General features: G+C 40.0%; 1 protein-coding gene across 3 annotated transcripts in view; it reads left to right on the plus strand.

Moving 5' to 3' along the window:
- The window catches only part of asic2 (acid-sensing (proton-gated) ion channel 2), a 326,739-nt gene that overhangs the window by 292,820 nt on the left and 19,386 nt on the right, over positions 1-14,533 (plus strand). For all 3 annotated transcript variants that reach the window (XM_069525387.1, XM_020094112.2, XM_020094108.2), the window contains one exon: positions 7,960-8,110. In XM_069525387.1, coding sequence (XP_069381488.1) covers positions 7,960-8,110 — 151 coding nt within the window. The remainder of the gene's footprint in view (positions 1-7,959; positions 8,111-14,533) is intronic.

The following is a 14,533-nucleotide window of genomic DNA, read 5'->3' on the forward strand; positions in this document are numbered from 1 at the left end:
GTCAATATATGGATTGATTAAACATCATGTTCATGAGATACTTGAAAAAACGTCTTACCTTATCTTACCCCCAACACAGGAGCCCCTCCCTGGGTGACTCATGGGGCTCATGAGATGGAGATAATTCTGTCTGTCCCTCGCGACTGACGTTTGCTTCAGGTCTGACTCACTCGCAGTTGCAAAAAGTGACTGTACCAGTGGTAAGATTTGTTGTCCTCCTACCAACTGGAGGTGATATCCGCACTGGTATAAGCCAGCCAACAAATCATATGATTTTATTTTTTTGAGGGGGTGATTTTTTTTGTGGTTCAACAAAACAACTCCACCGCTGCTCCCCGCTACAAAACTGAAAGACATCAAAAATAATCTCATCATTTTTAATTTTTTTTATATAGAGACTAAGGAGTGTTATAGTGAATGTTTTTATGATCTATATACAATCCTTTGGGACAAAGGAAGCAAATAATCAAGTTCCAATTTTTAACTCCCTTTAAGGCATCTTTGGACCGGATCAAAGTGCCTTTACATGTTGGGAAGCCAAAGCCTGTGTATATGACGATGTATTACACTGCAACCACCTGATCCTTTTCAGCTTCTGCTTCATGCTTTCTCTTTGTCAGTATACGTTACCTATAGTGTCATAATAGTTCTGACATGAAGCTCAAGGGAAACTGATCCTTGGAAGCTATCAAGCACGAGGGATTTCCTGTTAAGACTGCTCTTATTATAAAAAGGCTGTTTAAAGAGCAAAAGGTAAATTGAGTTTGATGATAAAGAGACTCCGGTGCCGGTGAATCAAGCAGGAAATCAGACCGCAAGGCCAAACACAACAATTGCCTTTCTGAAAGCAGCACGATAACCGATCTGGTCTTGCTAGCAGAAGTGAAACCCACTTTCTGTGACTCCACTTGTTGCAAACTCCATTAAGCCAAATCATTCATCAACACACAATCCTTGCTAAAGACAATACATAGGGATATAATTCACTTTTTCACGAGAATTGTTTTCATCTTGATTCCCACTTACATTCTCACTTTCTCTATTTCCCTTCGCTCTCTTTTTTATTAGTGTTGAGCTCTCTTTGTAGTTTTTATCCTCATCCATAACACTTCCTTTTCCCTTCTCCCAGGGAACATAAATATTTTGCTGGCAGCTGTGACTGCAGTCCTTTGTGTCCTATCGCAGGCCCTCCACACTTATGTGCTGTCTTGTAAAATAAAATATTATTGAGTGGCATGGAAAAATTACATTAGAGTGCAAAGATAAATATGTCCCATGAAATTCCCCTCACGTCACGTAAATGGTGGAATTTGTTTAATGTGACATGAAATATGTTTTGGGATGTGAGGGTGTTCAAGTTGTGCGAGAGGCGAGCTTGGCTTGCAGGTAGTGGAGTGGCATGCAGAGAGCCATAATGATGAGTGAGGCGGTTGTGTGCACACGTGAGTGCTTAAACCCCTCCTTTCTCAAACTTGCTGCCAACCCTGTCGCTAACGCAACAGCCCACTGCATTATTTATCCCCACAGCAGTGCAACCATTTTAACTGCAGCCGCCGCTGCCGAGCAGGCAGCTCACAAAGTGCACACCTTGCAACTCAAAGACCTTTTTCATAAACTTTACTGCTCTCCTCTTCTCTCAGTAAGTCTGCAGGATAAAAAAGGCTTGTCTCCTCCCCTTCTCCCCTAACCCTCGAGCTCCCTACTTTGGTTTTATGATAAAAACACCTGGATATGGATATTGATTCTTCAAACAATAACACCAGATCACAAGTGCTTCATAAAAACTGATAAAAAAACTGGTGGGCTGACTGTAATGCTTAACACTTTACTCTTCTGTGCTATTTTCACTTTATGTCCCTGCAGCTTGAAAAGCAAACTGAATGAGCAAGAGAATTGTCTTATTACCTGCTTATTCTATAATGGAAAAATACAAGACGGGTGACAATAGATTGTCATCCAGCAAAAGATGTATACAGATCTCACTGCCTCTTACTTTATGCCAGTGCAGAGGTATGTCATGTTCCACAATGGTGCATGAAAACCACAACTGACAGATAATAATTATCAAGTCAGTACGTACAACTTGATGCACAATGTCTTAAAGACCGTAAAGGAAGACACACCGGCTTCCTCGAAGTCCAAATGCCACCAAAAGTGCATGATAGCAGTGGTATGCAGGATATTTTTTAAATATTCTTTATTTACAGTCAATGTTTTTAACCAAAATACTGCCTGCATCACTGAATCAACTCAAAATATGTAAAAAGAACCAACAGGGCAGATATGGCAAAGCTCTTGTGGTGGATACAGATTTGCTGTGTCAGTAACATTGAAATTAGGATTTATAGATATGGTGGGGTTTTTTTGATAGCTTGCACGCAACATGGACAGAAGAAGATAAATAAGGTGCCAGTGGGAACAGGAGCACATAAAAACAAATACAAGATAGCATCCCCTTTCTGGAGCAATAATCTGCCTGTTTTTTTGGCGTGACTTTAGCAAACCAAGCAGAGATAACAAAACAAGATTGTCTGTACAAGATGAATGCACAATGGGAGGGGTCTTCGAGAGTCCAACATAAGGAGCATAGCAATTTCTTCATTCAAGGTCAGATATGTAGAGATACAGTTATTCACTGACCTTTCCATCATGACAGGAATACACACTGATGGCCATGTCATCTTTGACTCTTGTGGGAGGCACAACACAGCGAACATGCAAGGTCGTGCCATGTTTGCAGCTCTGTGCTTCGAGACATTCACACTTGCAGCTGTGAATACTAATGAGACGTGTTTTGTTGGTCAGACGGCATTGTAATTGGCAGCCGAACCACGCATGCTTTCATTTGCAGGTCAGCTCTCAGACCTTTGGCGTAGATGAAGGAAACTAATGTGATATTGGCAGCAAGTGAGTTTGACTTCTCTGACTTTTACACAGTACCCTGACTCAATTAAAAATGTTTAACAGCAAGAACCAACCGGAGCAGCACAAAACAAAATTGAACAAAACCTTTTTTGTCGCAAAGTGTGGGAATGAAAAGTCAAAACAGAAAACATGTTCTGTTTTCTTTTTCCGGCATTTAGTGGGAATTGAACAAGCACAAACACACAATATTGAAATATTATCACATGACCATTTTTTGCCCAGCAGTTGCAGACGTCCAGGACATATGTAGCATCATTATTGGAGCCTTCATCAGTTTCTGAGGGAAACATCTGTCTCTTAAGCTGCTAAATGCTTAATCTTCATCTTTACTTGCTAGTTGTTGTCCTTGTCTGGTTTCCATTTGGTACAGAGCAGACAGATTGCAGTGTGCCTATAAAGCAAAAAACAGCTTCCTTTTGCAGGCATTCTGGGCTGTGACCAAAGCAAAGTGCTTGGACGAGTTTTTAATGGGGTCTGAGAGTTGGGTGATAATTATAAAGGCTCTTTTATGGTGATATAATTAGTACACATCTTCTGAAAGATGACGAAAAAGATGAAATGGTTGTTGAAGTTGTTGCATGCAGTACAGTCGTTAACGGGTTTGAAACTAAAAGTGATACCTTTGACTCTTCATGTGGTAACTTATTATAATCAGTTTTAGCAAAAAAGTTGATTATTCCTTATATCAGAGAAAGTGATCAAATCACTCCCTGGCATTGACCAATCAGTAGTTGAGCACAGGTCAACAACTGAATGGAACAACAGAACGTTCTTCTTCACTGACTGAGATGACAACTTGGACAAACTTCCTAACACAGAGGATGTAGTCATTGTGTATTTTTGCCTACTCACTAGTGCAGTTTACTTGTTAAATAAGGACCAATACGTCTTTTCACCAGCACACATTTTTGGGGGACAGAACAGCGTTTCCTATGCTCTTCTACGTACCTTGAGAGGTTCGAGAAGTCATTACTTTTGCCGATCTGACAGCTCTGCCTGAGGCGGCAGATCATCAGGGACGTGAGAGAGAACTCGACAGCAGCAGGGTCAGCAGCTAATATTAGCAAAATAACAGAGCCCCACTGTCAAGGCTTTGTTAAGTTCATTGTTGTCATGTGGCAGAAGAGGTGCCTCTCTGTCTGTCACTGACCTGACCCTAGTCCTGTCTGTCATGCATCATCAGTCTTGACAAAAGGTGTGAAGGGTGAGCAGTGTCCCCTTGAAATCAATTCATTCCTGTAAAAAATAAAAAAGCTGTGAGGCTGAGAGGTGTTGACAGTGAGGAGCCAATTGCTAAGAGAAGAAAAAATAAACAGCAATGATCGGGGAATATGAAGTCCTGACTGTGCATTCATCATGCACACAAATTTGTGACAGACTAGCAGAGGACTTCTAGGTAATTACACTTTATGCTACAGTCTCCAAACAATTAGCCAAAGAGGGGTGAAAGGATAACTTGAATCTCTTGAAGGTTCGAACGGATGCGTAAATGGAGTTCAATACATCAGTACTTTCCCCAGGGATGATATGTTTTCACCCCTGTTCAGTTGTTGTTTGATGTGTATGTCAGCGGGATAACACAAACCCTATTGAACAGATCTCTGTGAAACTTGGTGGTTAGATGGGACATGGGCCAAGAAAGGATCCATTGAATTTTGGCACTCATCAAGAAATTTTATATCATCACTGCAAAACCACTTGGCAGTGGTATTGGCTCAACTGAGCAGTTGGACAATGCTTCAATTCAAGAAACTTCAACATAATGTTGGGCATGAAACTTGCCTGTGTGCAGGAAGGTAGTTATTAAATTACCTGACCTCGAAAAATGATTGTTGAATGTTGGATCACTTCTCTGTGTTGTTTCCTGTCTCTGTGGGGAGAGTTTGTGTGAGTGCTGAATAATCCAATACAAAAAAAGACCCTGCCACATCTTGTACCTGCGAAAGATGATTGATGGTGCCATGAATTTTTATCTGCAGTGCTCTTCACTATACCCCAGCAACTCCTCGTGTGCCATTCATTTTGTCAGGATACATAATCTGTCAGGAGCGCCTCTGTTTTCCAGAGGTGAATGAACCTGTAATGTGGCACTTCATATTCTTCCAATCCACACTACATCTGGGGCATTAGGTACTCGATCAGTCATGTTGGTAAACCATCCAAGAGAAGGCCAGTGTCAATAAATGAGGAGGAGCATGAAATGAAGACTCCCTCTGAAAACACTCCATCATTCAAAAAGCAGCCATTGACAGTGCACTTTGCCCTCTATTTTGTCATCTTTTTTCAAAAATACAATCATCTCATTCCAACACCACACGATGGAAGGCGACACAGCTCTTTATTTTCTCTGAATTTTGCACCAATCCTGAAAAATCAAGGTAGAACATTTAATTCAGGAAGGGTGATTTATAAGAGAGCATTTATAATTGCCTTGATCATCAACAATGTGGTGCAAGGGAAGAAATCCAGGTGTTTGTCTACACTCTCGAGCTTAAGTGCCTCTTGATCTTTGTTAACACATAATTGTAGTTATCACAATCAATATTTCTCACTCCAAGCAGCTGTGTTCAACAAGCCTACTGCTGTGTTATTCAGGCAGAGGAAGATTGGGATGACAGATGACTTTGGTATTCATCAGTTGGTCTTTTATAGCTAGATATCCCACGACATAACTTGAATTTGTATTCAACTCAATTGGAATAGTATAATTATGACTTGATGTTGACACGAATACTATTATCAAGTCAGTATGTGTTAGTAGCATTAAGTCTTACCTGACTTCAATGTTGTGGGATTCTTTGCATGTGGTTGAAATTTGTTCTAAGGAACCCATCACCTGCATCTCAGTGTGACTGGATAATTATTTGGTCACATGCCTTTGCATTGAAAGTGGCATCAGTATGTATTCTCATTGTCATGATTCTGCCCTGATTTTGATCAAACTTACAGCTCAAAATATTTTTCTTGGGTTCATGCTTAATAAATAGGTTTTTTTCCAAGCCTTAACTTGTACAAGATTACTTGCAGTGTAAGAAGCTGGCAGACGCTTGCTAGTTATAGCTTCAGTTCTGCTCATCGCTGTCTCCCAAGACTTCTCCAGAGCAATGCTGTTGTACGAACTGATCATATTCCTCCTTTGTAGAGGAAGATTTTCATAGGCATCTTAAAATAGCAGGAAGAGGCAGAGTTGGAGGAACTGTCAACATGTTGGCATGTTGCTTGCTTAAGGAAGAAGCCCAACTGTCCTCATCCATGTAAGATATCAGGATACACACAAGCAAAAATGAATGCAGTCTTATACCACACTCCTGCAGTAAATCCTTCCTTTATTGGGATTAGAAAGATCAGTTAAGGTCGAGTTATTAAGTCAACTTCCTGTTCATTCAGCTGTCTGCAGAAGTGTTTTTGAGTTATAGGAACAAGTCTTTGCAATATTTAAACCATTCAAAATAGAGAAAAAATATTAAAAACACTTTTTTTTTTCATTACTGAGACAGCTAATCAGCATCAGACAAATTGGAGCCCCCACAATTACCTACAAATTGTATCCGCATCTCTTAGTATGGAACATTATGGTGATAGGATTTGTTGCAGGACTATTGTTTAAGGCTGGGTTAATTTATTTTACATAGGTCTAGCAAATGAATGAGTACAGTTCTGTACAGTCCAGTAAATTACCTGTTTTTTCCAGGTTAAATTGATTGCATTACAACACTGTATTACAACCATTACAGCAATGTATATTTGTGACTGATTATACAGTCATGTGTAATATGTGTCTCAAACTGGAAGCTGTAATTTATAGAAAAATCATCATATTGATCTTTAAATTAATAATATTCTAATAGTGATTAGGGAGCACTGCTGCTTTTGGTAATTTAAACACTTTCAGTCACTTTCCTTCAATCATCCATCACTAAATTGAAGTGGGTAGTTGTTATTGTGATGACTATTCATGACTAGAGACCTCGCAACTACAGTCTCCTTTACATTTTTTTTGTCTTACACACACACACAAACAAACCCTCGTATACAAACAGCAAATAAGCTGCACTCCGTGATTTCAACTTGATCTTTTATTCATAAACGCCTTAGAGTCATTCCGTGGGTCTTAGTAAGGTGGTGGTAGACATTAGTGTAAGAGATAATTGTTCGCATAGTAGAGTACTTCTAATAGTCTAATAGAGTGTGTAACTGTATTGTTAACACAAATACAACATGGACAGAAGGGAGCCTGATACATAGCAGGGTCCTCTCTGCTTTCAAGCGATTACATGACAAATTGCTTTTACTTGTTGCTCATTTCTGCTTCTGCCAGCTACGGCTGCTTAGCTTTAGTTTTTTAAGAGCTGTGCACCTTTCAAAAAGCTGAAGGCTCCTGAAAAAAGAAAGTATGATAATGTAAATGAAGAAAAATCAGGCTGCATTTATTGCTGGAAAAGGTCCTTTTTGATTTGCTGTTTGAAGTCCAGTGAAGTGCTCTTGCTGGTTTGTGGCTCATATTGTTGTGGTTGTGCTGGCAAGACGTTGTATCAGCTCATGTTGAAGTCCTTAGACAGGCTCTCGCATTTTAGCAGTCTCCTCCAGGTAGGCTGGCTTGGAGTTTGGAAGAGCTTGGGTAGGGAGAGGTACCCCTCTCCTCCAGGAGCAGTGAGTAGAAGAAGAGAGAGAAAAGAGAGGGAATTGGGCTTTTATTTGCCTGGTAACCTCAAGGATCATGAGACTCACAGTGACCTATAGTGGTTGAAAGTTCTGAAAGTTCTCCTTTGTCTCCAGAACAAAGAAGACATGTGGTCAGGCTTTGGCTACGCCCAACTATTGTCCAGAAATAGTAGGTCCCAAAACCTCAGTCAAACTTGTGCACACAGACTTTTTCCTTTTCTTCTGAACAAATGCTTTTGTCTAAAAAGACAAATCACCTGTTTGTAAATTAGCCCGATCAATATGCCGTTGTCAAGTCTATCTAACGCAGTGCTATCTGCATCACGATTTTAACAACACATCACTTATCAGTCTTCTCTCTCTTCCTTTCAGGTGTTCACCAGGTATGGGAAGTGCTACGTGTTCAACGCAGCAGAGGAAGGGAAGACGCTCCGCACCACCATGAAGGGAGGGACAGGAAACGGCCTGGAGATCATGCTGGACATCCAGCAGGACGAGTATCTGCCAGTGTGGGGGGATACAGGTAGGCCTGACATCGCACAGCTCAAACTCTGTCTTTGTCTTTTTTGCTTTGCTGTCATGAGGTCTTATTTTCAAACTATGCTTTAACATAGGAGATCACTGTTGCGATGTGACTGACAATGAAACCAGACAGTGCCTTGTATCTTTTTCAAAAATTTTTAATGGCTGAGGGTTTCCTGTATTTCAGTTCCTGGCCAAGAAAAGACAATAATCATGAAGTCAAGATTGTCACATTTCTTTCTCCTCTCTCTTTTCTTCACTGCTGGTATTCTTTCTCCACATGACTTCTGCCTCAGTGAAATTTGTCTCACTGACTGGCTGTTACTAGAAGGTACTAAAAGGTTGTGGTACATTGAGTTGACCCACACAGAGCTACATTACATTTAACTCCAATGAGCCTCCATTTTTTAATAATGCTGATATTTTTACACAGAAAACATTTTGAATACTACAGTGTTCTCTCAAAGTCCTGCTTTCTTTCTTGTATCTGTCTTTCTATTTGCAATTTCCTTTTTTAAATATAAATGTGTATGAAGAAAATGTATATCCTAACTTAAGAAAAATGACAGAAACCTCTTGTGCCAAGTGAATTTGAGACCATGAAAATCAAATAAAAAACTTTATTTCCCAGTTGTGTACCAAACTTGAAGTGACAAGTATTTTTTTAAACTTTCTGCCATAATTTCTGCAGAAATTATCAAGGGTCCTCGTAATGAAATTAGTTCGGCAGCGGTTTCACACCCAGAAAATCTTATTAAACGTCAAACTAAAAAAAAGCTGCGGTTTTTAAGAGAGGTCATGATTGAAATTGCATTATAATGCTTAACAAATGTTGATTTTTTTATTACTACCTCTGATAGTGTACTGAACCTATTCATATTTAGAGTACTTGTTCCTCTCCTCATTCACACTGATGGACTTCAAGGATATTCGGTGTATTCCAACTCTGTCAGTATCTGCACTTGTAGTTATGAGTAGATGGATGTCAACCACTGAAGCCTCATTTGTAGTCTTTGCTATAATCAGTGCAGCTTTAAATTATCCTCCATTTTAATGTGAGTATTAGAGATCGTGTTAGTGGTTCAAATTGAGTGTTTTTGGGAAGCTGACTGTCTGTTCCACAGTGAAGCTCATTGAATGGCCGACTCACGTCTGAGCCGAGTGGAAGGGCAGACAGGGGAGTTCCCGGAGCAACAAGCCAAGCTACAAGCTGCCAGGCAGATGGACATTATTTACTCTGGGCTCAGACTTAAAGAAGATCTATCATCAAAAATCCCACATCCTACCAACCCCCCTTTGTGTTCTACGAACAACAGGTCCCACAGCTCCCTGTCCTGATCTCCTGGTTTTATTTCCTAGTGCACAGGCTGAACTCCAGCCACCACCCTCACAGCATGCAGTGCGCTGTCTCCCAGCATGCTCCAGTTTCCTGTGCCCTTGTTTATCCCTGTGTGGTTTAATTAGCCCAGATGAGCTGAGTCAGCCTCCGCAGGGAGTACACTGTCTCCTCAACCGAGCTAGGCCGACATTGTGGGCACACACTGCACACAGACTCTTGCTCCATCTCCTTCCACCAATTACCCTTTTTTTTATTTCCACACCTCCTTCCCTTCTGTGGCTTTTTCCTACTGTCCATCTTCCAGAGGACAGCAGTTGGTCCCCGGGGCTCTGTTAGCGAACGGCTCTGCCCAGGGAGTTGCAGGGCAGCCATGACACTCCTCCTCATTTTATCATGATGGACAAACATCAGAAAAACAACATGTTTCATGGCACGAAAAAAGAGTAAGATAGATAAAGGTTTAAGTGATGGGAGATAACAGATGGCATGTTGCTTAGAAACCCAGCTTTCTCCTCACTGCGTCATTAACCATGCTGCTCACAGGAAACAATAAATGGCTTGGATGTGTCTCTCGGTTATTTCTGAGCTGACCGGAAAATGTTTACAGGAAGACTTGAGTGTTTTGATGAAGGAAACCACGAAGTCAGCCTAAGAGACAAGACCCTGAATCAGACACATGTGTTTTTCTTTTCATTTCCTATACTGGTGCAGTAGCTGTTCTAGACCTGCCTGTTTGGAGTGGGCTGTTTTTGGTCTGTGGTGAAGCTGGTTGCAGCTTTCTTTCTGAAACTGTAAAAGTGACCTGCAGTAACTGAGCCACAGAAAGTAAAAACCCACTGCAAGACTAAGTACCCAGAACCCTGAATCTACACCACCACTATTTCACAAAGAGCTGTTTATTCAAAGTTAAGTGAAGCTCAAATCAGTACACAGAACCCTGAACTGGAGAATCAGTTGTCCTTGCTGTGAACGCACTGTTGTCTTGATTGAAAAGCTCACTTACTGTATGTTGATGAGTCCCAGCCGCCGCTGCGACAGATCACTGTTCACCTTTTTATTAAAGATGTATTGATATTGAACATATCGTCCATATGTCTAAATTCTACACTGCACTTCCTTGGGCCTTTAGCAAACCACATGCCAAGTGTGAAGCTGATAAGATGAACGATATGCATTTCACAGACAGGCCAACAGAGATTCCTGGAATTAGATAGATTAGTAGATGAATGAAGGGCTGGAAAGTGTAACGTGTGAAAACATGTTGCCTCCACAATGATTTTTTGTCATTTTTATTTTCATAAATGCTCTGAATAGAAAATGAAAACAACAAACAGACTAACAGTTTTTGGAAAGCGATAATTAGTTTTTTGCATCTGTGAGCTTAGCATAAAGAATATTGAATTTTTGAATAATTAGTTCAACTGCTGCCACACACTGACCTCTCCTGATAAGTTATCTGCAGTTTGGGAATTGGACAGGCCTTTTTTCCAATTTCAGATTTGTCAAGCAGTCTTGATCAAAGTGGCCTGTTTACTCAGTCCGCAGCCGCCATGTTTCCCTTCAGCAGCTGAGCTACAAAATATTTGCAGTGTGGTAGAGAGACCTTCAAACGATCTATGAAACTGTGATTACATTCAAGTCCCATTTCATCTTATATCAAAGTCTATCATAATATAAACATATACTGCGCATATATATATATATATATATATACTGCATTTTTAATTATACACATGAGAGAGTTTTGTCTAAGATTAAATGGACTCTAAAACTGACAGTTCAGAGTTCCTAAGCAACCAATTACAGTGTGCTGCTCACCCACTATGTCTATATGAACAATGTCAGTGATGGAGTGATGCAGAATGGAAAAGATATGCATAGCATTACAGAGTTATTGAACTCTTGTCATTTTAAATCTCTTTTCTGAGAATGCGAGAGAGAGAGGTTTTCAATATCTCTCACTTTGCTTTGTTTCATTTCTCTTTTTCCTGTTGATTATAGTTTTATTTTGCACTTTTTTTCTGTTTATATCTTTACATCGCCTTGATGTATTTTTCTCCCTGAACAAATGCTGCCATGTTTATTTAATTTAGACCCACAGCACTTTGTAGGTAAACAGTGGTGGGGCTCATCACCAGTCTGTGCTTTCTTTATCCTTCTGTTATGTTTCCCACCAATGTGCCATTTATCATCTCTGATATCAGCTCCCAGTTTAAGTGGAAAACAGGCAACTTAAGCCCAACAAACATTTGAGTGCAGTGCAAAAAATAAAAATCTTGCTGTGCCTGTGCACTCTTTGTGTGGGCTGTTATTAAATCAAAGAGATGGTGAAGAGCACTTTGAGGAGCACCTGAAAGAAACAGGAAGATGTTTGTTCAGCAACATGTTAAACCAAGAGCAAAGTGGAAAGTTCTTGATCCGTTTATCTTTTCTGCTTGTGTCTGTGTGTGTATGTGTGTGTGTGTTTGTGGGTCACCAACACCTCAGTGGGTGAAGGGTGTACTAAGGCTAAATGGTAGCTGTGCATATGCTATCTGCAATGCATCAAACATCAATTGCTTCTGCTCAGGACATCTTGGTCCTCTGACACTTCATGAGTGTCTCCAAGTCTCATTTGATGCTGTTCAGAGGACATCTTCCTTTATTTGCTTGTTGTAAATTGTAAATCATTCTCAGTGGCTGCACACCCCACAGCAAACTTAAAGTAGTGTTTTGTGCAAACAGGGAAAGTACAACATTTTATGTTTGTAAGTTAAGCTGAAATTGGTGTATATTGTGAGATAAAAAATGTGCCTAATGTAGTTTTATCTGAAATAAAAATTGGGCGGCATGTCCATTAAAAGTGTAGAGAAGCAGATTAATGAGGTAATGATTAAACAGAAGAGAAGTACTCTTGTGTCAGAAAACATAGAAAGCTGACATGTGACAAGAATGCCTCATGATATGTTACTCACTTAAATTTCTAATGCTATTGAAACATACAGTATGTAACAAACCACTAGACCTCTGTTATATGTTTTGTTGAATTGTGCACTTACATTATCCAAAATGTTTCCAATAATGCTGAAAAACCACAGATATCCCCAATTTAATTCAAGGTAATGAGACGTTTTGGTCACATTTAATTTGCTTAATTGTGTCATATCAGCTTGTCCCATGGCTTTGACTGTTTATTCCATTACATTCGTTTGTTATTATTTCGGTTGAGTGACCCCTTGCAGCCAAAGTGCTTTAGAGGTTCTGTGTGTAAGATTTGGCAGAAATTTAAATAATCCTCTTGATGTTTTCATCTAAATTGTACAAATTGTTGTTTTCTTTACTTCATGGGCTCTTTATATTTAAATACTTTATATTTACATCAGGAGCAGGTCCTCTCTATGGAGGCAGCAATGTTACGCCTAAACACCTTTTGAGTTGTTATGACAACTGAAGGCTACCACAGGTTCTCCTTCATGTTTGGAAGGGGAGGGTGAGATGAGGGGGATTCAGCTGCAACATGCAACTTCACCACTAGACACTAAATTTTACACACTGAAATATACGTGCGGCTACACTCACGCAGGCACGGACCAGACTGGTCGATCATCTCATTTTCCACAGTGTATAATGGAAACACTTGAAAGGCCAAAGGAGGACAGCGGTGAAAACAGAACACCACCCGAATATATTCCCTGTCACACAAAGCAGGGAGATTCAAGTTATGTGCGTGGCTGCTGGTCGCATCCTAATTTCATCTGTGTCTCTCTCATTTTGTCAAGTCACTCTCAGTCAAAGGTGCTTGATAGTGCTGATGAAATACTCAGTAACTACAGATCTGTAGTGTGTTTGATTCTGCTCAAGCTTTGTTCAGATACAGCAAACATGCTTTTCCATGATCCTCTTGATCATCTTATGATAAAGAGAGCTGAGTTGAGTGGAGCCCAAACAGGCAGCGAGGCCAAGTCTGTAACTCTCACACACACAAAAGCTCACACACACACACACACACTTCATTGTTTATTCAGATGGATGCAGTGTGCAAACAAAAACATCTAATTTTTACTCTCGGTAAGAGATCGTGTTGAGACTTGTTTCGTGTGAATTAATATCTTGCCGTATAAAATCAAGGTCTTCATCAGTCTCAATCCATGTTTTAGTTTATATGTTTTTATCATCACCTATTTGGTCACTTGACTCGAGTAAAGCAAGTTAGTTTAGTATTCGAGGAAAATGCAGCGCAAACACGTTGCAAATAAACATTGTTGCGTTTGCAAATCACATGATATTCACACCCAATGCATACAGTGCTTTATTATCTATTTGACCATAATTAACTAAATGAGCATCATGCTCTACTGAAGACGACTTCAAACTTGAGATTTACACCATAAACTCCTTAGAAAATTGTTTACTGATGATTTAAATCAAGTGACAAGTAGAAGACTTCAAAGACTTCATCAACCAGTGCAACTGCTTAACAAATACCCTGCACTTAGGTCAAAATTCAGATTGACATGTAATTGCACACAGAGAGAGACAGAAGTGACAAATTGATGTTGGCGTGTAAGGTTGTGAGAGAGCGCTCACTTTTTAATCTAAAAACAACAGAGAGCCAGGTGAACAGGAGAGATGTCCAGTCAGGGAACAAAGAGCTGGAACAGTTACATTGTGAGGTAGATGAAAGCAGCAGTGGATCCACCACAGATTGCAGTTTATGTCTGTGGTTGAGCATTTAAAGCATTTTTCATAACTAGTGGGAATGACACTATCTACATTCAATTTGATATACAGTGTAATTTGTATTCAAATGCATCCCTGACCACACCTGTAATTTTGATGTCCATGCTGCTTAATTTCCATTTCAACCCTCTTCTCTCGCTGTGTCAGGAAAGTTTAGTCGTTTCACATTAAAACTGATATAGTCGTTCATAGCTAATATTAAAGCTAGGGTTGGTAATCCTGGAAAAACTAGCAAATGATGGCTACATTTTTTTAAGAGTGCAACAGATGATCTTCAATAACCTTTTTTGGAAGGTCCTAGAGACGTGGGCATTTCATGATTAATAAAGGGCAGCCTGCCACGCAACCACACCGAATTTCAAGCAA

Source organism: Paralichthys olivaceus, chromosome 5 (assembly GCF_024713975.1).
Source record: "Paralichthys olivaceus isolate ysfri-2021 chromosome 5, ASM2471397v2, whole genome shotgun sequence".
In the NCBI taxonomy this organism is placed as follows: Eukaryota; Metazoa; Chordata; class Actinopteri; order Pleuronectiformes; family Paralichthyidae; genus Paralichthys; species Paralichthys olivaceus.